This window comes from Zonotrichia albicollis, chromosome 10 (genome assembly GCF_047830755.1).
Source record: "Zonotrichia albicollis isolate bZonAlb1 chromosome 10, bZonAlb1.hap1, whole genome shotgun sequence".
Lineage (NCBI taxonomy): Eukaryota > Metazoa > Chordata > Aves > Passeriformes > Passerellidae > Zonotrichia > Zonotrichia albicollis.
Window position 1 is genome coordinate 32,498,976 of NC_133828.1, and position 25,690 is coordinate 32,524,665.

General features: G+C 40.2%; 1 protein-coding gene across 2 annotated transcripts in view; it reads right to left on the reverse strand.

The window, feature by feature from the left end:
- The window catches only part of XRCC5 (X-ray repair cross complementing 5), a 78,542-nt gene that overhangs the window by 34,263 nt on the left and 18,589 nt on the right, over positions 1-25,690 (reverse strand). Inside the window, exons 1-9 of one of the 2 annotated variants that reach the window (XM_005485191.4) lie at positions 15,490-15,640; positions 13,298-13,411; positions 12,586-12,769; positions 10,870-10,918; positions 9,207-9,329; positions 7,400-7,588; positions 4,402-4,516; positions 2,732-2,870; positions 559-671 (exon numbers count right to left, since the gene is read on the reverse strand). In XM_005485191.4, the coding sequence (XP_005485248.2) occupies positions 559-671; positions 2,732-2,870; positions 4,402-4,516; positions 7,400-7,588; positions 9,207-9,329; positions 10,870-10,918; positions 12,586-12,769; positions 13,298-13,411; positions 15,490-15,507 (1,044 nt within the window). In that variant the 5' untranslated portion in view covers positions 15,508-15,640. Of the gene's footprint in view, positions 1-558; positions 672-2,731; positions 2,871-4,401; positions 4,517-7,399; positions 7,589-9,206; positions 9,330-10,869; positions 10,919-12,585; positions 12,770-13,297; positions 13,412-15,489; positions 15,641-25,690 lie in introns of those variants that run through there. The other variant, XM_074548718.1, reaches the window with a different exon arrangement.

Consider the following 25,690-nt stretch of genomic DNA (forward strand, 5'->3'; position numbering starts at 1 on the left):
AGAGCTTTTGAATTATGCTACCTTTGTCTAAGAAATCTTCACTACATTTAAGTTTTTTCACAATAGAAAGAAGAGACCAGTCATGGTTCACAAACTAATCCTTATGGAATTGAGAATGAATGGAGCCAGCTTCAGGCTTGCTTTGACACTACTTTAATGTTGAGGGAGAAGCTTCTGTTAAGAAGCAGCCATACTCTTGGCTGGACAAAGCCCAGAAAGGCTGCTGCCTGAGCTGAACACAAGACAGACTATTAAAGTCTGGGAGATGAAATGAGACCACAATATCTCTGTCTCCTCTTTGCAGAGATCTGACTTCAGTGGCTCTGGCTTCACTTGAGAGACCAATGGCCACACTTATGAGCTTCTCTCCTTCACAAGACCACATATTGCTTACATGTACTAGAATCAGCAAATAAGTCACCCCTGCATACCTGAGTGGAGCTGTCCCATTCCCAATACTGGAACCCAATAAAACACCATGATTTCACTGAATTCAAATCAAGATCAACTGTCTCGAATAACCCAGGAAGCTGAATAGGAAGACATTTAGTATCACACCTGTGAGGATCTAGTGAATCCCAAAACAGAAAAACACTTTCCTTCTGTTTTGTATTTCATTTGCTCTTCATCTTCCTTGGAAAAAGGAACTATATCACTCCCATACCGAAAACCTGGAGAACGAGAGAAGAGCATCTGGTAAGCATATGGGCCTACAATTTTAACACTGAAATTAGCTCTCTGAATATTTTAACAATGCATTCATGCCCCACAGCTACGTTCCACACATGCTCATCAAATTACTTTCCCTGTTAGCAAAAAAAACCCAAACACCCATAGACACATTTTGTACTTCACAAAGCACTCCTTGTATATAATTTTATGTAACACAAGTACTCTCAGAGAGCAGGAAAGAAAATAAGGGAACATCTTGCCTAACAAAGTTATGCTCACAGAATAGATTTAAGCAAATCAGAATAGATTTCAGCAAACAGATTGCAACACTCTCTGCAAACATAATACAAGCCACCTCAAACATACCACAAATTATATCACACGAGGTGACACCAGAAGAGATTCAGAAAATAAAATGTACTAATAGTAGAAGCAAGGTACACAATGGAAAACCAAAACACTCTTGGTATGCAGAATTGGTCTTTTCATATATTTCTGTATTTTACTTCCCATGCTATACATTACAGGTATATGTCCACAAAACAGGATGTTGTAATTTCTCAGAGGTATCATCTGCTCCAACTGCTTATTCTCCTATCTCAGCTTCCAATATCCTTCCTGTAATGCCATCAATTTATTATGTTGCCACAGACTAAGGATGATATCCTCAGGTGTGCAGAAAGCAGAAGGAACAGAGATAAATCCCTGGATGAAAAACCTATAAGCAGATACATTTTCCTACAGACTGCAAAGCAAACACACAGAATGAAAGAAATTCCAGTACAGTAGCTGCAAATACAAAATATTGTCTAATTATGACATTTCTCAAAAGAGTCACTGAAGTCCAGGAGGCATCAGGAACTCTTTTAGCATTAGAAATAGCACTGACAGGGAAATCTTTTATCTCTTTTGTTTACATTGAACTGCTCACCACTTCTTTTTACTAGTATCCCACAACTACTTACTAACTTAAGCAGTCAGAAGATTAGCTGAGAACAGTCGCAAATCCTCCAAAGTGCATTCTCTGTAAGAAGTGGATTTTTTTACACAAAAAATTGTGTAAATTGAAATTGTAAAATGTAACTAGACCATCTTTTAACCATCATTTTTGATTAAAGAAGGTCACACTGTCATTGGGACTTTATCTGATACTGCTATGAAACACCAAGGAATGCTAAAATTGAAATAGATTAAATTAAAAAATACAGCTTATTCTAATTTTCCATTTATGTTATTCATCTGACAGCACACTCTATACTGTTATCTGAATAGTTCTGCTCTTTATAGTTAATATACTTGCCCTACTTGTGTGGGATTGAAACAGCAAAGAAAAGGAAAAAAACTAGTAACAAAATATATCTATACAATCACAAAAAATGAAACAGATTTGCTTAACTCAACTTTTAAAAGTAAGTACACTATTTCCTGCTGTTTCTGGGGCCTGTAGTCTTCTAAGGAAATTAATCAGCTCAGAAAGAAGCTGCAGGTCATAAAAGGTATGTTGCGTACCACTACTTCAGATTGATCCTGTTATAGTACAGCAAAGCTGCTACTCTTGAACACTAAACCCTCCTTTGATGGCTTCATCTTTCCAAGTGCAGAATAACTAGAGCAGTTGCTCATCTACAAAAAAGCAGCACTATGAAAGCATTCATGTTATCAGTACAAGTGAAGATCCAAAAATGGAATAGTGGTAGCAGAACTACTCACTACAGAACTGAGGTATGGCCTTCCACCGTGTGTAGTTCAGAAAGCTGTAGTGCCTTCTAAGCTCCATCTGTTGTTATTATTGTTGTTGTTATTGGCTCTACTATTATTTTTCCCATTGTAATTATTATTCCTATTATTATTATTCCTAGTACTGGCAAAGTAAGATTTTTTTAAAATATGTGAAAACAAAGAGTCTCATGTAACAGTTTCTGTTCCACCAGCCTACAGGGCTCACATACTAAGACCACAGCAAGGCTTCAAGGTATAAAAGTAAGAGGCCCTTACATGACCTAAGAATTCAAGCCATTACCTTCCCTTTGTCTTCAGGGTGCACTTAAAGATGTCATACCTTGAATAGTATCATCTTTCTGAACCTCTGTCTCATCATCATCATTCAAGCAGTAAACAGTCTCTTTTTGTACATCCTCTCTTCTGAGGGTTTTAGCATCCACAATTGCCCAAAGTTTTTTCACCCTCTCCTCTGTGACCTTGGTATCAGAATTCAAAGAAAAGGAATGTTTAACATCTCAGTGGGATCCAGAGTACTTACCAGAACACACAAAAAATCCTTAGCCTGAGTGCTGCATTATTTTGCCAACAAAAAAAATAATAAAGACTGTCAAATAATGCATCTCTGGCTGCTACCACGTGCTTGCAGCACTGCTTCATCTGTAAGAGACCTTACACATGGACTGTACCATATTGACAGCATACTTGTCCTGGTTTTTCGTTAAACCTGTAGGTTAAGCCATTTGTGGAAGTCTTTGAGGCTCAGGATACCATGTAACTTACTTGCTATGCAATTCACTACTTCCAAATGAATAAATACTTTTGCCAAAGCATTAAGAAATATGTTAAAGATACAGTAAGACTCAATGTTCACTCAGTTTGCTTGGCCGAGTTTTCCATCAGACTTGCTACACTACAGGATAAAAATACCTTATATTACTGCAACTTTCCCAAAAGGCAAAAGGATCCCAATTGCATTATAGGACTTGGGAGGGAAAGAAGGAATATGTGTTGACAATGAGTGAATGTTTCCCAACTACAGGGAAATAAAAGTGCTTTCTTTTCTTCTGCTTAAGTGAAATTGATGGTATAGCTAGTACATGAGAAGAAAAACATAGAGCTGAGCAGAAAACACTAAAGACAGAATAGATTATGTCAGTATGACTGCAGTATGACCTCAGGCCAGTCACTAGTTCATGTTGCTTATTCTCCCAAACTTACTTTATTTTGTGTGTAAACATCTTTGGGAGGGGACTCTTTCGGTCTATTTGCACCAGTCTGGCACAATAGCCTAATAAAAAAATTTTAATAACTCTAAATAGAAAGTTGATGTCTTTCAAGGCTAGAATAACCAGCTCTCAGACTTCAGATATATTTCATCAATACTCCCACACTACACAGTTACCTATTAACTATTCTATAACTAAAAATTTGCACACTTGCTGCCTTTAAACACACTTTTTCCTAGCACTGATTAAAGGAACCATATAAACCGTAAGAAACAGACTGGGCCCAAGCTCTGCCAAACAGTACAAACAAGCTGAAAAAACAGACCTTTTATTCCAAGTCTGAAATAACAACAGATGTGATTTGAAACAATGGCTGGTAAAACATTTACACCCACCATTTTAGGCACACATGTCCAAAATTCTTCTCATGCCTAGGGCTTAAGAAATATATATAAAGTCTCACATATCACTGATGCTAAATGTAAATCTTCAGTCACAGCATTCTTAGTCAGGAACATCAACTCCAATACTACTAAGTGCCAGAGTAGATAGCAATTACTCCTATTTCTGTACCTTATGAATTTTAGTTATTTAATGTGTATGGTGAAGTTAAAGTTGCTGTGGGAACCAGAATTTTAGATGTACTGGCTTCTAACCAAACAAAAATCTCTATCGTAATTATCTGGATGTTGTTTTATCTTTATTTTCTTAGCTCTAAGGAAAAAAAACCAACATGTAGTGGCACCTAACTTGCTGTCAAATTGCACTAGCACACACTTACTGATTTGTAGGCCACAATCCTTATAGACAAATTAGGACCAATAGTGAGTTGGCAGGGCCAAGGCATTGGCTTCCTTTCCATTTTCTTAAACATTGAAAGGCGTTCCAGGCTCTCACTAAATGAAGGAATCAGGAAAACAGCAATGAACTCTGGTGAACTGTAATAAAGTATTATAGACAATACACTCTCCTTAAGGAAATGCAGGGGTCCAAACTGTTCCAGCTTAGATTGCACAAAGCAAATAAACTGAATCAATAATCTTACCATTACCCATTGTCAGAAAAGAGAAGGACAAAAAGAGGTGTTACAGCAGATTATCCCCATCCTGAGCCTTTATGATGTGTGACACTAGGGCTTAAAGGCACTGTGTTAGGTCTAGTGATAAAACCACACAATTGCTCCTTAAGCATTTCCCATTTTTCTGTGCTCATCCAATTAGGGCACGTAGCAAGCTGAACAACACAAATTAGAAAAGGCTCTCTAAGTGGTAAAATGCTTTCTACAGGGAAGCTAAAGAAATAAAGAATCCAGTTTCAATTAACAGGATATTGTTTATGTAGAAATTAACTTTTGACACCTTTTTAATACAGTACTAGTGAACTCATTAATTTAAGGGCATTCTGTCATAGTGAAAGAAGTTACTTCAACTATTTCTAGCCTAAACAGCAGATATACAAGTTAAAAAAAAAAAACACAAAAAAAGGAACTGTAATGAATTCATACTAAAAAGTGTTAACTTAATTGTGCAACTTTTAGCAATGGAGTCCAAAATTAACAACTCACAGTAATTTATAATATATCATTGTGAATTCAAATAGGCTTGCCCCCATAAATAGTTTTCAACTAATACAAATTGTATTGGTAATCTGGCTGTAAAACTCCAACACAGAAAAAGCTCTCAATTTTTTTTCTTTTATTGCATGATAAAGGAACTACTCCTTTTCATATTATGATAAAACCTGGAATCCAACACTCTCTTGATTAAAGCATTTGTCTGGCAGAAATCAATCCTAAAATTATCAGTAGAGAATTCAACTTGGCATTCTCCTTGTCAGGTTTCCTAGTATGAACAGGGTTGGGTTTTTTTAAATTCTAAATGCACAATGAAAGGCAAAAACACACTGAGATTTTTATATGAGATAAACACTGAATTCCCTTTTTAGTTTTGGGTTTTTTTCCCTTAGGGAAAAGAAGATTTTTTTTGCTAGCAATAAAGACATCAATACAGGATTTCAAAAAAGAACATGGCAGTACATCATTAGGAGTACTGCAACACATACATTCAGGGATGACTACAAAAATGAGTACAAATGCCCAAAAATGTAATTTAAGCTCAATTTATTATCTCTATCTTTTAATTTCTTATATTTCCAGAAGAAAAATGCTACCTGTAACTAAAGATGACCCAGTCAATAAAATCTTGCAAACATACATTTCAGCTTGTATTTTATGAACACAACCTTTCTGCTCTGCTATCCCTTCCCTCAAGGCCAGAAGCAGCAGAAGTATCTCCTGTCTAATAAGCCAAGTATCATAACAAAAAATCACAACAAAACCCCCTCACTCACTTCCCTGGCATGGCTAATTTATTTTTACAAGAGTTGAAATATTTTTACCAGCAGGAATAATTAATCTAGGAAAATGGAGAGTGTATCTGCGTTGGCCAATTATCATGACAGATTTGCAAAGCTGACTTCTCAAAGCTTGATAAGCAACTTAATTGCATCTAAAACCTCACATACTCTTAAACAACTTTTCCAACTAAAGCTTTAATCTACTAGCCAAATGCCTATTTATCCAGAGATTTTGGATTTCCCCTGAAAGTATGGCACAAAGACAGCTTTTAAAGTAGCAAGAGTCTGTGATAAAAAAAGTATAAAGAGGCCAAGCCACATGGCAGGTTCATGCATATGGATTATCCTAAAGGATAAATGGGCCAGGAAAGATTCTGCTTTTCTGTGCAGTCTTTGAAGCAGTGACAAAGCCTGCTTTTTTCTAGAGACTCAGACTGCTCTGTTGACTAGTGCAGAACACAGACACAGTGACACGTGTCTCTTCACTAATGCACAGTAATGCTCAAGGAGCTTCTCTGGCTACTGAGGTGCAAAGCTGACCAGCTGAGCTGGGGGAGGCAAGGAAATCCCACAAATAAACTGATGAATTACAGCACACAAATCTACAGGGACAACCCTCATCTAAAAATTCCCTTTGATAATGACATTACAGCTGTGGTCTGCTAAGCTTCCTGAAAATCACATTGGCTAAAAGATCACTTCTCATAATTGTAGAACACAACTACTGAGACAGTAACATCAGACTATGATAAGGCACATAGCTGCATTTTGCCTGTTTCCCAACTAAGACAACACCTATGTAGAAAAGTCTTGGATGTATCATTAGCTACAGTTTTTCAGAGATACACAAACTTTTACTCTTTGCTTGGGAAAACAAGAAGTGAAAAATCATCTTTCAATTCTTGCATTCCTAATGCAAGAAAAATGAAAAATAAAAAAGTATATTGTTTGTCACAGTGGCACAGCAGACTGTGATTAAAGAGCAGGATTCAAAAAACAACATTTACTCAAAGAATTCATGGGAGTTCATCAAACTAGTGAGCTAAAAGTAGTCTGCAACCAAGGAACAAAGGCTACCATTAAATGCAGATATTCAAGCTGAACTATGCCACAAATTCCATTTCTTTCTAAAACTTGTTTTTGAACTGACATTTACAGAAATGTTCCTTCCAAAATCCTCCAACACTAAAGATGGAAGTAAACTGATTTTTATATTTAAATACAGATATAGAAAATTCATTTTCCCCTGAAATCTCTAAGCTCCTTTACTTATTCTAAAGCCACTGAATAAGCTGTATGAAGGGGACTGAGGGTACAGTAAGTCATAAAGTTCAGTGACTTCAACTGATTAGTTAACTTCATCTTTTGGAGAAGAAATCAGGAAGCATATCTATAGGACAATAACCAGGATTAGCCAAATTTACCTGAAAGTATAAATTTCTTCCAGCCCTCCTTCTTCATCCAAAGTATACATGAGCTTCCTCACCACATCAATACCTTGCTTTTGTTGTTCAGTTAAACCCTTCATTGGAAAGGAGTTTTTGTGCATATGAGCATGTACACTGGCACTTTTATCTCCACTTCCATCATCAACACTCACTGGGAATGGCAGACTAAGAACAAGAGAAGAAGCAGTTAGTTTGACTTTCCTTCTTATGAAAATAACCAAGCAAAACAAAACAAAAATGTTCTTAGCATCAACAATTTCCATTGAGCCGCAGACAGATGTATAAAGAGCCACAGGACTTGCAAAATAAATTAAGCAGTATTTCAAGTCTATTTGGCATTGGTAACATCTTGACCAGAGTGATGCACCAGTTCTGGGTATTGTGCATCAATAAAGACATCCACATACAGGAATAGATTAGACAGTAAAGTCAATGCTGATTAGAAAGCAAGATCCATTAAAAAAGATTGAACAAAATAAAGCCCATAGAGAAGGGAATTAGAGGGCAAGACAGCCTTAAATACAAAAAGCTGTTGCAGAGAAGAAGGAAACAATCAGTTCTTTGTATTCTGCCTGCACACCTATCACATCATGGAGTCAGGTCAGATTGTCAAAAACCTGATAAAGGCATTTCAAACCATAATCTCTAACACCAACTGCCTGAGGAGAGAGAAGAGCCTCCATCACTGCAAATCTTTATCAGAAAGTTAGACAAACACTGCTCAGCAATGACAGACATACACCTGACCCAGTCTGAAGCAGAGGATTGCTCCAGATGACTTGTTAAAGGCTGTTCCAGGCCTGTGACTCTGTATTGGCTCAAAATGCCAGCAAGCAGGACATTCTCTGCAGTGGAGCTATTAGGTATTTCTGGAACAAATGTTATTCTTTGAGATTTTAATAGCTTACAACACTGGGTGAATTTCTGACTGAAGATGACACATTTTTCTTGCACTTCATGATTCAAATTTTAAAATTTAGCCAAGGGTTATAGATAAAATGATTTTACTGTTCTTCAAAATATAGAAGAGTGTTAACTAAATATAACAAACACAGTAGCAAAAAATGTGTAAGATCCTCAACCCTGTGCCCCAGAAAACACCTGCAGATTTTTCATCTGATCCTATTCTGACTGAACCACATGATGCCTTTTACCACATTTCTACAAAGTGAAATAACTTTAGCATTGTATTATGTTTTTTAAAAAGCAGCCTACACATCTCTACCATACTTCCACCTCATTAGTCCTCACTAAACTTATCCATGAAGCAAGAGATAATAAACAGAGTTAACATTATGCACAGCAGTGTCACATAGAGCCAAATTCAAGATCAAGCTTCAGCAAAGTGTTTGGTACCTTTTTAGGAAGCAGATTCCACTGACAAAATATAGAAACTGTATTTTTAAGCTGATGTGGCAATATCAAAAAGCTTCAAACCTCTGATAGGTAAAGTTAGGCTAAAAGGATCTAGGCTGTTGCTGTGACAAAACCACTGTTTCTGAGGCTATTTTTGGCTTACTGTTTCCTAATTCTAATTCTCTGCTTATATTTTTCTTTTGTCTCCCATTTTACACTTTGGCTCTAAGGCATAAGCTTAAGTGGAGAAGAAGCCATCATCTTAACATTTATTTGCACATTATTTAACCAAGGGGACTTGGCTCATAAGTGGAATTCAAAGTACATATAACTGATAGAAGTACTTGCTATTTCAAGATAATAATTAAGAAAGAATAATTTCCCTTAAAAAGATGGCATAGTACATAGCAGACATCTTCATACTTACAAAAACTGAATTGAAGTTCCTGTTTTCTTCAAGTTAGCAATGATAATCTCCAGCTGATCCTCACTGACAGGACTACTAAGGTCTGTAAACAATTCAATGTGTCTCTTCTCATATTTCTTTCCTCTTAAAATAGGAAAAAACATTTACATATATTGAAAATATTATAAGGCCATTTTAAAATAATTTCCTTACAAAATAATAACAGAAGTAATATATTTGTAATTACTTTTACCAAAGAAATTTACTTGTAAAATGAAATAAAGCAAGTAAACCTATTTGGTAGAAGTTGTTCTGTCATAGGTTTTACTGTTCATACTAAGTGTTTACATGAGCTCCCTTTCTCCCTCCTACCTTAAAATTGAGAATTTTAGCCCTGTGAATGTATAAATCACTAACTACACCTAAATGAATAGAAGTCTGCCAATTTTCATCAATGTGGATAAAATGCTAATAAAATATGTTAGGCTGTTTATGGATTACATTGGTTATTTCCTTTGCAGCTGTAAGTCTGTTCTTGTGGAAATGCATTTTAAATGACTGTTGCTGGTGGGAGTTCCATTTTAGTAATCTAATTCAGTAGATTCATTGGAGAAGATGGACTTTCAAGACTACTTAATATACTAAGAAGCAGTAACAATACAGATCAGGAAGGCTGAATGACAGAACAAAAATCAGTTGAAGTGGCTGAATTCAGTTTTGATCTGGATAATCAAACACAAGAGTGATTTTCTTGAATTTTTACCCTATAGTATTTTCTCAAATGAAGACAAATTCCATATCAAAGGGGTTGGTGTATACAAGCTACAACAAAACCCAGTGTTCCATAGCTATTCAAGACTATCATGCCATAAATACAGTAATTTCCATTCACAACAGTTTTAATCACTAAATGGATACAGCCTTCCACACTGATTAGACTTTATTCATAAAAATATAAATTGCATCACCAAGTCCAGTCTTCTCCACTCACAGTTAGATCATATAACATTTTAGAAACATGATCAAACCCTGGTTTTAGAGGAAGTGCAGTTACCTTCATTTCCCTGCACCACTTGTTCACAGAGTGTTAGAAACACCTTGCCAGCCTCAGTGCACTCACTGATAACTTTGTAACACTGATGTCAACATTTTTTCTCAGCTTAAAGAGTGTTTTTTCCTATTGCACCTTTATTTCCACAGCCTGCATATTTACAAACAGCCACTTCATCTCCAACAGTCTTTAAATTTCTAGGCTGAAAAAATTCACCTTTCTAGTTTTGTTTGTTTTTTTTTTCTTTCTGAAATGTGCCGTCACATTTAAATTCAGTAGCCCTTTCCTAAACATTTTAACATCCTTTTTAACAGTTTTTGAAAGCAGAACACAAGGAATGTGACAGAAAGGGAAGGCTTTGTGCCTTGTATAATGGTAGCAATGCTCTCATGGCTCTACTACAGAGTTGCCAGCTGCCTCAGAAAGCTCTGCAATTGTCTGGACACGTCAGATGTCTCATGAGGATTCTTTAGAGACAAACTTCTGTAGTGTGCTGTTTATCTTTAATGTTTGCTCATTTTTTTTTTTTCAGAAAGCACTTCCCTTGTTTATACATACAGTAAACATAAGAGTGACAAGAAAACATGAGTGCAAAGTCAGATTTCTGTATGAGCCCTCAGGTTACATACTCACATTGTTTCTTTCTGAAGCAAGTCCATACACACAATAACAGCATCCAGAACTAGGCAAAATTAAGAAAAATCTCAGAATTTGAATCAAGTAACAAATGTTGTTTTTTGTAGAAAACAATTTTACATTTTCACTCCCTCTCAAAGACTGACAAACATGCATTTTAGTTAAGAAATACTCTTTTTGAGAGAAATACTTTTCAAATAACTGATGTGCAAGAGGTTCCTACATAACTTGTGTGTATTGTTATCTTGTCTCTGCCCCACTTAACCCAAAGGAACACTAAAAAGACTACTTTAGATCCCAGCCTCTCACCTGCCAATGAGAGGCTCAAGTCCATGAAGAGGCAATCTAACTTTTAGAATGTTACTCTGAATCCACCAACAAAATTTCAACATATATCATTTTCTCACAGAAGTTTTTCTTTGAACCGCCTGCATCCAACAACCTCTTCCTCATCACAATGTCCACTGGGAATGTGTGAGCCAGCTGAGTTGCTGAACACTTCTGAAACAGCTCTGACTGCCTGGACAGAGCTCACAGCAATCATTTTATGGCCAGAGAGAGCCAACACAGGAGACTGAATTTACTGTAAATGAAACACATGAAGCAATGCTATATAGATCACCCTTTAAAACTCTTCACTTTCCATGTAACTAAGAGCAGAACACAGTCAAACATGAATGGCATTCAAACCAAGGAGTAACATTTGTCAATGTTCGAAATACTTCACAAATAAATCAATCTGATAAACTTCTATTCTGCTCTCTCTGGGGTAGAGATAGTTTTCTTCACAGGAGCTGACATGGGGCTGGGTCTTGAAATTGTGCTGGAAACAGTGATGATAATATAGGGATGTTGTAGTTGTTGCTGAGCAGTGCTTGCAAAGAGCCAAGGCCTTTTCTGGTTCTTGTACCACCCTGCCAGTGAGGAAGCTGGGGGACACAAGACCTTGGGAGGAGACACAGCAGGGACAGCTGGTCTCAACTGACCAATGGGATATCCCACACCTGGCATCACACTCAACATGTAAAGCTGGCAGGAAGAGAGGAAGGGGGGATATTCAGAGTTCTGGTGTTGGTCTTCCCAGGTAACTGTTAAATCTGATGGAGCCCTGCTCTCCTGGAGATGACTGAACACCTGCCTGCCTGGGGAAGCAGTGAATAATTCCTTGTTTTGCTCTGCTTGTGTGCATAGCTTTTAACTTCCCTATTAACTTGTCTTTATCTCAACCCACGAGTTTTCTCCCTTTCACCCTTTCAGTTCTCTCCCATCCAACTGGTGGAGGAATGAGCAAGTAACTGCGTGCGGCTGAGTTGCCAGCTGGGCTGAAACCAGGACAGTCTGGTTTCTGGAACTTCTGCTGACTTACTTCATAAACAACATTCTTATTAAAAAGCATAAACCAAGTTCTGTAATGCTATTTTAAAAATACATGCCTTATTTGAAGCCTAAAATTATATTACTATCTTTTTTCTCTTTAATTAACAGAACACTTCATAAAAGCAATGATTCCTTTTAAGGCCAAGGCTACATCTGTTAGCCTAAAAGAACGTCAAAAAGCGGCTAAATCTGCTTCTGGGCAAACTTACAACCACAAATTAGCTCAACTCTGATAGTAGTTAAAACTTGGGAGGCTGAGCCCAATTTCACAACACTGACTTCCTGTCTCCTACGTAGCTGAATCAGTTCAAGAAGTGCTCTTCAGCAAAAGGATACAGTCTGCTTGTGCAGAGCCTGCTTTAATCATATTTTGAATGTCTTCCAGCAGATCAAAATTTGGCAGCATCAGTGATCTATGTACAGTAATGTTTTGGTATTGATCCTCACTGGCAAGGCCATTTCTAGTGCCATTAGTGCCAAACAGAACTACAGCAACTTCATCTTTACTCTCAGCAAAAACCTGCAGATACAGAGAACACAAAACAGGTATAAAAACACAGGTAGATTCATACACAACTATGTTAGGCAGATTACAGCAAACTGAACTAATTTTGAAACATCAATTACAATGGATTTACTGGTTTTTACTTATTCGATGCTATCCTCTCAAAATGTAAACTTACAGTGAGATCACAAAGATATAATTAAACTAACAAATTTGCAAGGGGCTATCTGGGATAAAACAAGTAAAATTGGTTGATTCCATCCTCAAAATGGTCTTCTGTGTGGCAATTAATAAGTGTTGAAATATTTTAGAGAAAGAGAAAAGCAATTATTCTTTTCCCTAAAAGTTGCTACTGCCCTGAAGAAAAAGGGTGACCAACCCAACTATCACATCTCATGCACAAAAAATACAGCTGAAACAAAGAGCCCTGTTGCTCTTGCATAAACAGAGACTAATTCTCACTCATTCCTCATGTATTTCAATTATTAGTAAATGAGGAAAACGTTTCCCAGATGTTTTTAACATTTATGAAGTCACACGCACCTGTCTCTGCACAAACTTTGTCATAATCTTCTTGGCTTGGTCAAGTGAAGACTCTTCACCAGGGGAAGAACTGCTCATTGTAAGGCCTACATCCAGGCACAGCACTACTGCCACCTGGAAAGGAGGAGTGAGAATAAAAAATAAAATACAATCATAATTACTTACAAGGGTACATACAAAGCCCAAAAATCAAACTACATCACAAGTGGTTTCTTTTACACTAATTGTTAATAATAGACAATGGTGGAAGACAGAACTGGCATAACTGCACTGAAAAGAAAATAATTTCATCCTGTACTACGTTCCAGACATTTCAGTGGAAATACAAAAAAATCCTATGTTACACAATAACCTGTAAAGGGCATGTAATTTCTGTACAATCCCATTAATGTATTAGGGATCTAAGGGGTTGTTTTGCACCAGGAAATTAAACAGATACTTTAGCTGACAATTGCAAGGACGAATTCCAATTTCAATTTAGGGGCTTAAATCCTTCACATTTGTCTACGTTTTTGCATTTCTGATCACCTCTTTAGCTGATCTATACAAAACACTGCCCAAGTCTGCCCATGAATTGATTCATATGCTAGAAATAAATAAAATTGTTTCTTGCAATTTCTCATTTGACTCTAAGTTCCTCTAAAGTTCTTTCACAGACTCCCCTCATCTTGATCAATCATCCACATAAATGCAGTTGCAAGAGGAATTCAGCAAAATGAGGCCCTGCATGTCCAAGGCCAGCTCAAATTTATTCTCATGGAGTAAACCAAAGTTACCTAAATATGCATCAAAACCTTGCTTGATGAGCTGCCAGTAGATTAAATTACCCTGCCTGAAAAAATTGTTTGCCAGAACACAGGAAAGTCAGGTATTACCTAGGCTGGAGCCAGCTGACTCATTTTAAAACACAAAATATATCCAATTCCAGAAGAAATGAAGCTGACAAAAGGATGTGGGCAATAATCCTAAATCTGTCAAATGACACAAGATGTAGAGTCTGCTTCTGCAAAGCCAAATGGATGAACAGCAAGATAAGGCATTGGTGTAAGCCCTGCAAGCCCAGCCTTGCAAGCAACTCCAAGCACCTGCTGAGCAGCAGAGCTCCACAAGCTGTCCTGCAGGTTACACTCAGTCTCAGCACTCATCCTGCCTTCACCAGCCTTGCCTGGGAGCTGGGAATAAGTGTCTGAGCCAGCCAGGGCTGCAGAAGCTCAGAGTGGAGCAGAGGCAGTTCCAGAGGCCGCACAGTGTTCTCATAAGAGCCCTGTCAGTGCCCACCTCCAGCCTGGGGAATTACCGAATCTACCCACAGCAGCAGCTGCAGACCCTCCTTGGCTTGGTGCTGTGCTCCCTAAAAACGCTTCATAGACGGCAGGATGACAGCAGAGAAGCCACAGAAGTGCAGGAGTGCAGAGCTGCTGTTTGCTTACAAACACACCATCAATGTCAAGTGCCAACAAGATGCTGTTCTGGAAGGCAGCAAACCCAAGCTGGGTGCTCGTTCAGGTGTGTGGAATCTTCCTTCAGGAAGAGGGCACCTCCTCTATGTCTCTCTTCAGCTGTTATTAACCTGTTATTACCCTCTGGCCATGTCACCGGAGCACGCAGAGCTGCTGCTGGCAGTGCAGGCTCCTGAGCGACACTGGCCCGGAGCTCGCACGTGTGACCGCGGGACAGCCCTATCACACCTGAGCGACACCAACCCGCCCTGCTCAGTGCCGATAAGGGCGATGAGGAACAAGCCTGCCTTTATCTCTGACCTCTCGCTGCTGAAGCAGCTATAATAAAGCAAAGACAGAGATGGCTACAGCAGCACAGATAAAGCTGCGTTTAACAGACACTAAACTGCTCCGTAACACAAGAGACCTGAACACAGCTTTCATCAATAAGCATCAGATATAGAAACTGCATTTTCAACAGAGCAAAACCAGTTCTAGCATTACTCCAGCAAGAGTAACGCCAGTCACTGCTGCGGGAGCTGCACTGTGCTCTAAAGCAGGAACACTGATTCCCTCTGAGCCAGTCAGCTTTGCACTGGCAGCGGCTCGGCGGCCAGCACGGGGAGGAGTTACAGGGCGCAAAGGATGGGTGGATGTGAGTGCCCGGAGTCAGGGATGGGTGCCCGTGGGTATCCGGTGCCAGGGATAGGTGCCCGTAGCCGGCGGTACCCCCGGCGGGCCCCCTGCCCTCACCTTGCCGCTGGGCGCCATGGCGCTGGTGACGGGACGCGGTGCAACGCGCTCAGCGCTCCGCCCGCCCCGCGTCCCCCCGGGAACACGGCGGCGGCGCCTCGCGTTCCGCGGCGGGGGCAGCGCCGCCTAGCGGCGGACGGGGGCTCGGGCGGGGCCGCTGCCGGCGCTGTCGGTTCGGGACCGGCTGAGGGGAAAGCTGAGGTTCGGCCGGGCTATGGGAGAGGGGAGATCTCCCTTCCCTCATCTTTCTCCTCAGGGCTTCTCGCAGCCCTCCTTCCAAGTGCCACATCTCGCAGGCGTGGTTGTCATCTTGGCCGCAGTTCGGGCGGAGCGGAGCCCAGGACAAGCCCGAGGTAGGTGAATGGCGTCTCTGAAGAGAGGCGGGCCCAGGGCAGGTGTCCGGGACCCTTCTGCCCTGCCCTGTCCTACAGCACCTCCCGTTGGGTTACATCCCATCCCGATGTAACCCCGGCTGGCAGCCCAGCCCCACAGGCCCTCCCCAGCAACACTGGGGAGACAATCGGAAAGCTTAAAGCTGGAAAACTCGTGGGTTGAGGTAACGAGAGTATAATAAGAAAAGCAAGAGCCATGCACACCAGCAAAGCAAACCAAGGCATTAATTCACTGCTTCCCCAGGACAGGCAGGGGTTCAGCCATCTCCAGGAGAGCAGGGCTCCAGCACGTGTAATGGTGGCTATGGCCAAATATCCACACTCCATCATTCCAAATAGCCCCTCTTCCTCCTCCTCTCCCCTTTATATACTATGATGTTATATTCTGGAATACTATGATGTCTGAAATACCCCTTTGGTCATCTGGGATCACCTGTGCCAGCTGTGTCACCCCAACTCCCTTGCCAGCGTGGCCATACAAAAAGCAGAACTGGCCTTGGCTCTGTAAGCTCTGCTCAGCAATAACAAAAACACCTCTGCATTGTCAACCCTGTGTTCAGCACAAACCCAAAACACATCCCCATACCCAGTGGTGTGAAGAGCATTAGCTCTATCCCAGCCAAACCCAGCACATCACCCCAAAGGGACTGTCTCCAGGGCTCCCCAGCCACCATGGCACCCCAGAATCCCGCAGGACACAGCCTGCTGGGGAGCAGCCATTCCCCTTCACCACTGGAACAGGGATTTCAGCTGCCCAAAGCATCCCAAAGGTACATTCTGCCTGTGTGTATCACCAGTGGGTCAGGATTGTTTCATTAAACACTGGCACAACACTAGCTTTGTCCCACCATTCACAACAGAGAGAATTTCTGAACCACATTGCATCCAGGCTGTTTGATCAAACTGGAACCCACTGATTTTAAGAAGTCCTAGTAAAATAGATGCTATATCAGGTATATCTTGGTGCCCATTGGCTATGAAATCATTAGAGATATATGATAGTGGCAAGTGTTTAATCACATGTATTTAGTACTTCTTGTTCTGCATTACCTTCCCTGTATCCTTTGAGGGTATCATTACCATTACCAGTGAAAGTGTCTTTCACTTCTAGGTATATCTCAAATCCCATATATTACCTATAATTATTCTCAAAACAGAGCTCCAAGTGGGGATACTAGTGTAGCTACAAAAGAGTAAATCTTACATGAACACTTCAAAAATCTTGTACCAGAAGACGACCCTACAAACACAAGTGTTTCCTTTTTATACTGAGTGATGTCTGAAGACAAAAATCCCCTTTCCCTCCTTACTACACTGCCATGCTTTGGGAATACTGGTAATTGAGGGATTCTCTCTTCAAAGCACTTTGCATATCAAAGGAAGAGAGCAGCTTGGCAATGTGACAAACATTTTAGGGGAAACCGGTAGACAAAAAACCCCAGTCAGCTACTGCCAGAGAAAATCTTGCATTGTCTTCCTGAATGTCTCTAAGGAGATTTCAGATTAATCAGCCAAGAAAATCAGGCTGCTTGCTATCATTATTATTATTCCTGATGTTATCTCAGTCCAAAAGCCCTCCCTTGGGCTCACAACCAGGCAAACCCCACTCCAGCTGATTTCCAGCAGAGCTTGAATTCCAGGCACAAGACAGGAGATGTGCACACACACAAGGGAAGAATAGAGAAACAAGAACTCATCAATTTAATCAGCAATAGCTTTTCACACACCAGCAGAAAAGCATTTTGCAAGGCATCATGATCAATGAACATGTTATTTTTATGCTGGGGGTGGAAAGTAAAACCTCAGCCCTGACTGCTGGAACACAATATTGACATAAACCCCTTCTCTCTGGCTCCTAGATTTGATATGAAAGCTGAATCCCAGGCTTTGGTCCAAGCTCTTGCAGCTGGAGCTGTAATTGCAGACATTACTTAGGGAAACCCAATTTGGGCCAGAACTGGGAACCTCTGATTGCAGAAGGTTTGTATGGCCAGCCCTGGTACCAGTATCACATTTCCTTACAAAGTCTGAGTAAAACTAAAGACACCTACAACCATGAAACTCAATCTGTGATATTCCTGTGCTTTAGCTCTCAGTCTGACATAAATGGGGGCTTTTAGCTCTCTGGCAGAATACACAAACAATAAACCAAAACATTTCCACCTCACACCTTCATGCTGCCAGATTTCTTCAGAGCTGTTTCCACCATTCAAAGGAAAACTGGCTAATCATTCCTGAAACAAACCTTAACCCACATTTCCCTTTTCCCTTTCCAAGTCTGAACAGAGCTCCCTCATTGGTAATCATCAAATCTGACTAATCACCTCCATCTGGGGCACCAGGGCTTTGTTAGCCTGGATGAAGATTTGAGGATCTTTGCTTGTGAAAGCATGAAAAAAAAAAAAAAAAAAAGGGCTGTGATTAATTGTTTATTTCTCTTATACAGAATGCCAGTCTCTGGGTATAAATAATAAATATATGACATTTCAGAGGACTCAGGATCCAGAGTGATCAGCTGTAATCTCATTCACACCAAAGTGTGTCCCACCTCAGTGTCAGTGAGGTTTTCGCTCATTGCTCTGCTCATTCCTTGTTTGGTTAATTCCCCCCCAGACCAAGGCTGGATGAAGTAAGCACACTCCTGGGAAGCAGCAATGAATGCTCTGCTTTGTGCTTAACTTCACTCAATGCCTTTACAAGGCAGCAATGAAAATGGCTTCCCTGGTTTTTACAAGAAGGAATGTATTACCCAGAGAGTTACAGCTGAGACCCAGCTGCTTATGGCATCTCTGAGCAAATGTAAATGGCTTAAATGTAAAAGTAGCAAGATGACTTGGCCTTTCTCCCTCTTTACCCACAGGGTAAGACTTTGGATAAATGCCTGGTGGAAAGATGAATACCACAGCCATCTGGGATCTAGCTCAACAGCTTTATTGAAATGGATACATGAAACAGAATTTTCTACAGAAAAATAGAATTAACTTTGCAATCATTACCTATTCTTTGCCTGGGACAAAACATAAAAGTGGGTGCTAGCTGCAAACTGAGGAATTATGAACTGAATTTTTCACATATAAACAAAGCAGGGCAAACACACTGTGACACCAATCAGCTTTGTACTTCCATCACTACAAGCCTGGCAGCAGGCTGGAAGACAAAGTAGATGGGAAATTGACACCCAAAACAAAGCAGAGCTCGGAAGCACATGTGTTAGCAGCCTCCTACATTGGGCTTGTGAGGTGTGTAGTTGTCTTCTCCCAAGAGGTCTTTCCAAACACCTGCACATGTCAAAACTGTGGTGCAGACTAACATTATTTATTGTGTCCGTTTGGTGATTTCTGATGGCCCTTCCCAAGGGATGCAAGCCTCAGTCACAGTGTTTGCTTAGTTGCTTCTGTGGAATACACCTGCAGGGAAAAGATCCACTCTCTAAAGCAAAACTGGTCTTTGGCTTTGAGGTTCAGCTCCAAGTCCACAGGGCTTTTTCTCTGTCTGTGACTCAACAACATTTGGCACATTAAAAACTGTGCCTTTAATAAACTGGAAAATAGCTTCTAAAGAAGCCTTTGAGGGATTTAACAGTTTTCATCTCTTGGTCTATCTGCTTTGTCCATTTTCATTTAAGTTCATGCAATGCAAAGAAATGAGCCTCTTGGGAAACAAAGACATTACTGCAGTAGGAAAATTAGCAAAATAGGAAAGATTATACCACACCATCCAACCTTGCATGAAAACACAAAAGAAAAACATAGGAAGGAGAGGCAATGAGTAAAGAGAATATATTGACTTGGGGTTTGTCCTGCCAGGCACATTTCAGTACAGGGCTACTGAATAGTGGCAAATGGATCACAGCTGATAAACTACTTCAAAGCAGCACACCCAGACCTCCTAATCCCATAGGACTGCAGAGGAGAAATGGCTTTTCATCAGCAGGGAGCTGAGAGACAGAGGCTCCATGTTTGCAGTTCCTTTCCCACAGGGGTGTCACTGTTGCTTTCCCTTGTCACTGTCCCCTGCCCCAGCTGCTGAATTTACAGCTTTCTTTCCCTTCTCCAGATTATGCAGTAATTACACATTTCTCAGGCAGAAAAAGACCCCCTTCCACTGGCTGTTGTACATCAGTAGAGGCCTTATCAAGTACCACAGAGAAGGAAAGCATGAAATCACAGGCCAACAGTGCTTACAGCCCATTTTCCCCCATGTGGTTTTTTACCTTTTCCACACTGTCATGGAGTCACACTTGAGAATCACACTCTTCTGTAGCCTGCCTGTTCTGTCCTGCAGAATTGCTGCCCATCCAGTAGTTCTTCCACCTGCTGGTTTTTATTCCCAGTGAACTAAATGGCACATATATCTTACAACTTGAATCCTGATTTCTTTCCTCTTCCAATCCATTTATGAAATTGCAACAATAATTTTTTTTTTTTTAGTTCTTATCTTCTTAGCCATGGTGCTTGCCATCCCCCTCATTCTGATGACACTTCCAGATTTCATAAGAACTGTTTTGTCTTCAGCCAGGTCATAAAAGGACACTGCACAACACAGGTTGGCCAGTCCTGGGAATAACCACTGGGCACAGCTTAAGATATATCACTCTACCTGCTTTTGCAGCTATTTTTTCAGGCACCAAAATGCACAACACTTCCCAGCCTGCTCAGGAGAATGTCATTTAAAACAGCATCCAAGCTTCACTAAATAAAATAAGGAAGGTGGGAGGATGATTTAGCAACATTTGTCCTTAAATCCCCCTGGTTTTCCTTTTACTTATTATGTTCTGAGTATCTACTAAAGGTTTAATTATTTGCTACACTACTTTCTACTCTCTAGAACCCAGAGAGCCTCTAACTCCCTGACACCTTTGCCCTCTCTCATCCCTTTTTAAAGTAGATACTATATTTGTAATCTCACACATGACTTTCAAGGGAAATCATTAAAGTGTGTTTTGGCCAGTTTTATATTTGCCTTGGATGGAATTCACCTGGCTCAGCTGATTTGAAAACATCTCCACTGCAAAGCACTGACATTTCCTGTTTTATCTCAAATCACTTTTTGCTGCTGATGTTAATTGTGTTGCTGCCTGATTGCAGATGACCTTTGTAAATGGACAGTCTTCCACAGCTGTCAATTATTTAATTAGCTCAAAAGGCAGAAACATATGCTGTGGGTCCAAAGGTTTCATCCCAGCTGAATCTCATGTAACTGTCAGGAGGAGACTATTTAATGTAATTTCATTTTTAAAATTTATTTGTTTTTCTGTAAGAAGTAAAGAGAATATTAAAGTTGCAAAAGTCCAGCTCCAAAATAACAGGAATTTCTGACATTAAAGTTTCTTTTCCAACCTTAACCAAGTATTTCTCTATGCTGTGATACAGATTCAACTACAGGACCAGGTACTTTTTGACAATGTCATTATATATTTCAATAAATATTGGGATAAAGTTAGGGCTGTGCACTCAAGGAGTCATGAGACTCTTGCCTCATTTGTTCCAAAAATTTGGAGGCAGAAAGTGAAAGAGGAAATTCTTATGATTATGGCACTTTAAGAATTAAACTCTCGTTTTGTTCAGCAGATTGGCAGTAATCTGATATAGGTATCACTTGAACCAAGCCTCTCACCAGTAACCACTGGTTGTGTGAATCACATTTTCTTAGTGCTCAGTTTAAGATATGTCAGATCTGCATAAATGTTGAGCACTCACACGCATTTGTGAATGGAGCTTCACTTTCAGAACAGAAAATGTAGGGGGATAGAATATAAAGTAGTATAGAATATAATCTTATCCCTTAAAGAGTTGCAGCTGGGTTAGTTATTAAAGATTAGGAGCAGGCTTGATTTTAACAGGCCACAGCTGTAGCCAATAAGAAGAGTATTATAAAAGAGTGGATTGGTTGGTTGAAGGAACTACAGTCAGATGGCTGCTGTGAAGACAAGGAAGAGGCAGTGCCTGATTATGTTAAACGTTCAAACCTGCTCCTTGCAGGTGATTTTTTTTTTGAACGTTTAACATAATCAGGCACTTTCTTGTTTTCATTATAGTGCAAGAGATTGTCATTACATTACAAGGGTTCTATATTGCTACAGTTTCATACCTCCTTGATGTTTCTTGTAGGCAGCTCAGAGGAGCACTGAGCTTTTTTAGACTTTTGTGTATTTTAAAATATTGTGCTTTTGTTGTCATATGTTATTGGAAAAACAAAAACCCAAAAGTATTTTTGTGAAGGATGTATACATTACAGTGGCATGTATTATTGAGAGATTGCTTTGCACAATCTGTGAAAATGGGGTTTGACCACTCTCTCAAACATAAGGACAAACCACAATGCTGTATTTGCTTCTCACTAAACATTCTCCCATGGCCCACTATGTAAGCCTGGCATGCCAGAGAAAGAGCAGCATGCAGTCCTGAGGATGGAGATTGTTCCAGATTGCAGACCTACGAGGAACAGGAAGGAAGAGTAGGATTCGTTTTATATTCATATAGTAAAAATTAGCATGACATAAATTCTTAGTATTTCCATTGCAATTTCATGGCGTGTAGACCTCTCTGGATGCATTTCTAAAGCGGAGAGAAGTACTGCAGTGGCCTTTTATCCCCAGTTTTCAGTTCAGCCACTGGAGGGCAACGTGATCCCAGACACCAGGCAGAGGCAGCTCTGCAGCCCACCGGAGTTGGGAGCGTCGCCCAGCAAGCACTGCCGAACTGGAGAGGAATTTCTGCACATAATCTGGCAGAAATTAGGCAATAACAGCAGCAAGAAACCACATGCTCTTGCATTTTACCTTTGGGGGAGGTAGATTTAAGCATTTCTTAATGCATTTAAGGTTTAGGATTGCTTCACGGGTTCTAAATCCGTGGATTAGCCAAAGGATTTCTGCAGGCAGTGATGCAAGAGCCACTCAGTCTGGTATCACGAGAGGCGAAATATTTCCCACTGCTAGGTAGCTGAAAAGCCCCAGACGTGTGTCTGCAGTGGAAACAACTCTGGCAGACTTTTCTGGATTAGTTGTTAAATCTTTTACAACAAATTATTTGTTGTTTTATAGGGCTATCTGCCTATGTAGGGTCTGGTTTTCTTTCAAACAAATAGAAATAGTGGCGCTCAACTGAGCTCCAGAGCACCTGGGTTCCTGGTGAAGACCAGAGAGATCATGTCAGGTATATGTGCTTTGAGGAAAGTAACAGCCCAGCAATAGTGCATCAAATAGTGTTTGGAAAAATGTTAAAGCCAGTGTCTTATTAAGAGGTGGTAAGTACCAAGTGGTTGCTGCTGTTTCAGCTGGGGCTGTGGCAGAAGCAGAATCTCATCCATGTCGCTCTGCCGGCCCCCTTTGTGTGGCAGCCTGTATCGCACCGCCGCCTGTGCAGTGCCTTTGTTGGCAGCCATGAGCGCTGCAGCTGCGTTTGCAGGGGCTCTGCAAAGCGCTCTCATGCAGCAGATTGTTCAGGACAAGCGAGCTGGGATAACTCACTGCGTGAAGGATTTGCTTAGCAGATGCACACGGATAAGCCTTTAGTATCCTCCCCTTTAGTTTCATCCTGCCCTCACCAGCATCGTGCGTGTTTGTATGCACACACACACAGGGGCTGGCTAATAATCTAATTTAATCCTTGCAGCACAGGATTTTGTTCCTTATCCATTCAACTGTGGGAAGGGATGAGGAATCTTCAGCTGCCAAACAAGGCTCTTTCTGAGCTGAGAGGATCCCATTTTAAATTTCTATCCGTTTGCTTGCACCTGGAAGCAGATTGAATCAGACTGAAAGGATGACATTTTGGATCTTTTGAAAAATATTTGCTTTAATTGCACTTTCAAAATGGAGCATTGCAGCACTGAGGAGGGGACGTCATGTTTTAATTCTTGTGAGTTTCCTGTTTGTACAGCTTTGAGGGACAAAGCAGCAATGTGAAGGAGGGAGCTTATATTTGAGAGGAAAGAAGGGATTAGGATTGGTTTCTATTTGTGTAAATTGATGTTAACCCATTACACTAGCAGATATGTGACAGTGTAGAGGCAGGGGAAGAATAATTTCAAGTTTTCCCTGTCAGTTATTTTATTGTTTCACAGAAATTCCTTGGAAGGAAGTCATCAAGATGATGAGTTCTGCAGGAGTTTTTTTTGTACTAGACATTCCAGACAGACCTTTAATTTTTTATAATGCTCTATTGAAATAAATGGCAAATTTAGCCAACACAATAGACTTGGTTTTAGGGTGGAACTGGAGCCTCAGAGCAATCCTGCTGTAATCATGGGGCTGGCTGAAGTCACCACCATGACGTGAAACTTTTGCCTTGGAGCCTGCTGCAATATTAGAGTCCATTGCTCCAGCGGTGTTTAATCGCATTAGAGACAAGCCAGTGCTGTAATCACTGTGAGTCACTGAAGGCAGCTCCACCAACACACATTTAGGGAGAACTGAGCCACCATTGTCAGTGACACTGTGTGCCTTGGGATGATACTGCTCATTATAGTAAATATTTCACTTTTTTCTTTACTACATGGAGATGCTACGAATTATTTCTGCTCCTTGCTTAGGTCACAGAGGAGCTCATTTGAATAAATTAATGAAGGTTAAAATTGCTTGTGTTTGTTAATTCTGCATGCCATTTTTCTGTGGATAAAATGTTAAGGAAAATCTCCATTATCATGGAAGGATATTCTAGTAATTGCCTGTAATTATAAGGGCATCTCACTACAAATACATTTAAGTACATCATTAGAAACTGACACTTCACTAATTCAGGACAAGATTGTATTTTAGAAAGAAAGGCTGAATAAAATGCATGCTCTCCTTAGGCTGACTACCCCAGGAGCTGTTGGATTCATGCCCAGCACTGGCACTATAAAAACCATTCCCTTTATTTATGATATTTGGGGTGTTCAGATCACAACTGCAGGTTATTCAGATAATCAGGCTAGAATAAATTAAGCTATATTTATGTTCTATCCTAATGAGCTGGTTTGCTGGTGTTTTGTAGTAGAAATAATTGATTCTCTTACCTTATCACTGTAGGAGCAGAAAGAATTTGGCATATATATGAAGATAGTCTAAGGCACCTTCAAAAATACTTGTCTTAATGTACATTAGTGCTGGAGGAACTTGTAATAAACCATGCTCTGGGGGAACATGTTGCCTGAGAAGTGAGGATTTATCCTATTTGCAGGCAGAATAGACTATCAAAATCAGTAGTTATCTTTTTTTATCTTGTAAAGCTAAGTGTACACCTGGAAGAAATGGCTGGGACAAGGAGCCCTAAGACAAGGAGATCACATCTAAGATTTGTATCTTAAGGGGCTCTAGGTCAAATTTATCCATGGAATATCTAATTTCAATGGATGCAAACCACAATGGATTTTAGCTGCTGTACTCTGGGAATAAGGTTTTATGTTTTAGCACGCTAAAAGCAAGGGCATTTTTATAACACAGGGAAAAATGCATTGTTGGGCTGACTCAGGCATTCTGTGTATTTTAATGCATTCTGACAGACTTCAGCTACCGTGTAATGACATGAGATTAGGAGCACTGCAAGTTAATGGAACTGGGTGAGCAGGGGTTACATGACAGACCCTCATGCCTCATTTCTCTGGACTGCTTGTTTGTATGCAATCACACTTCACCTGTTATGTGGAAGGATGCTTTGGGGATTTTTGAGCCCCCTGGTAGTTTACCTGGACCTAACACACAACCACAAGCCCTCCCTCATCATTAAGTGTCTGCCTGTTGGAAGAGGAATCATGTTTTAGTAGTTAAGACAAGCAAACACAATGTCTATTCTAATTCACCAAATTAATTGAAAAGTTGTGTTTCC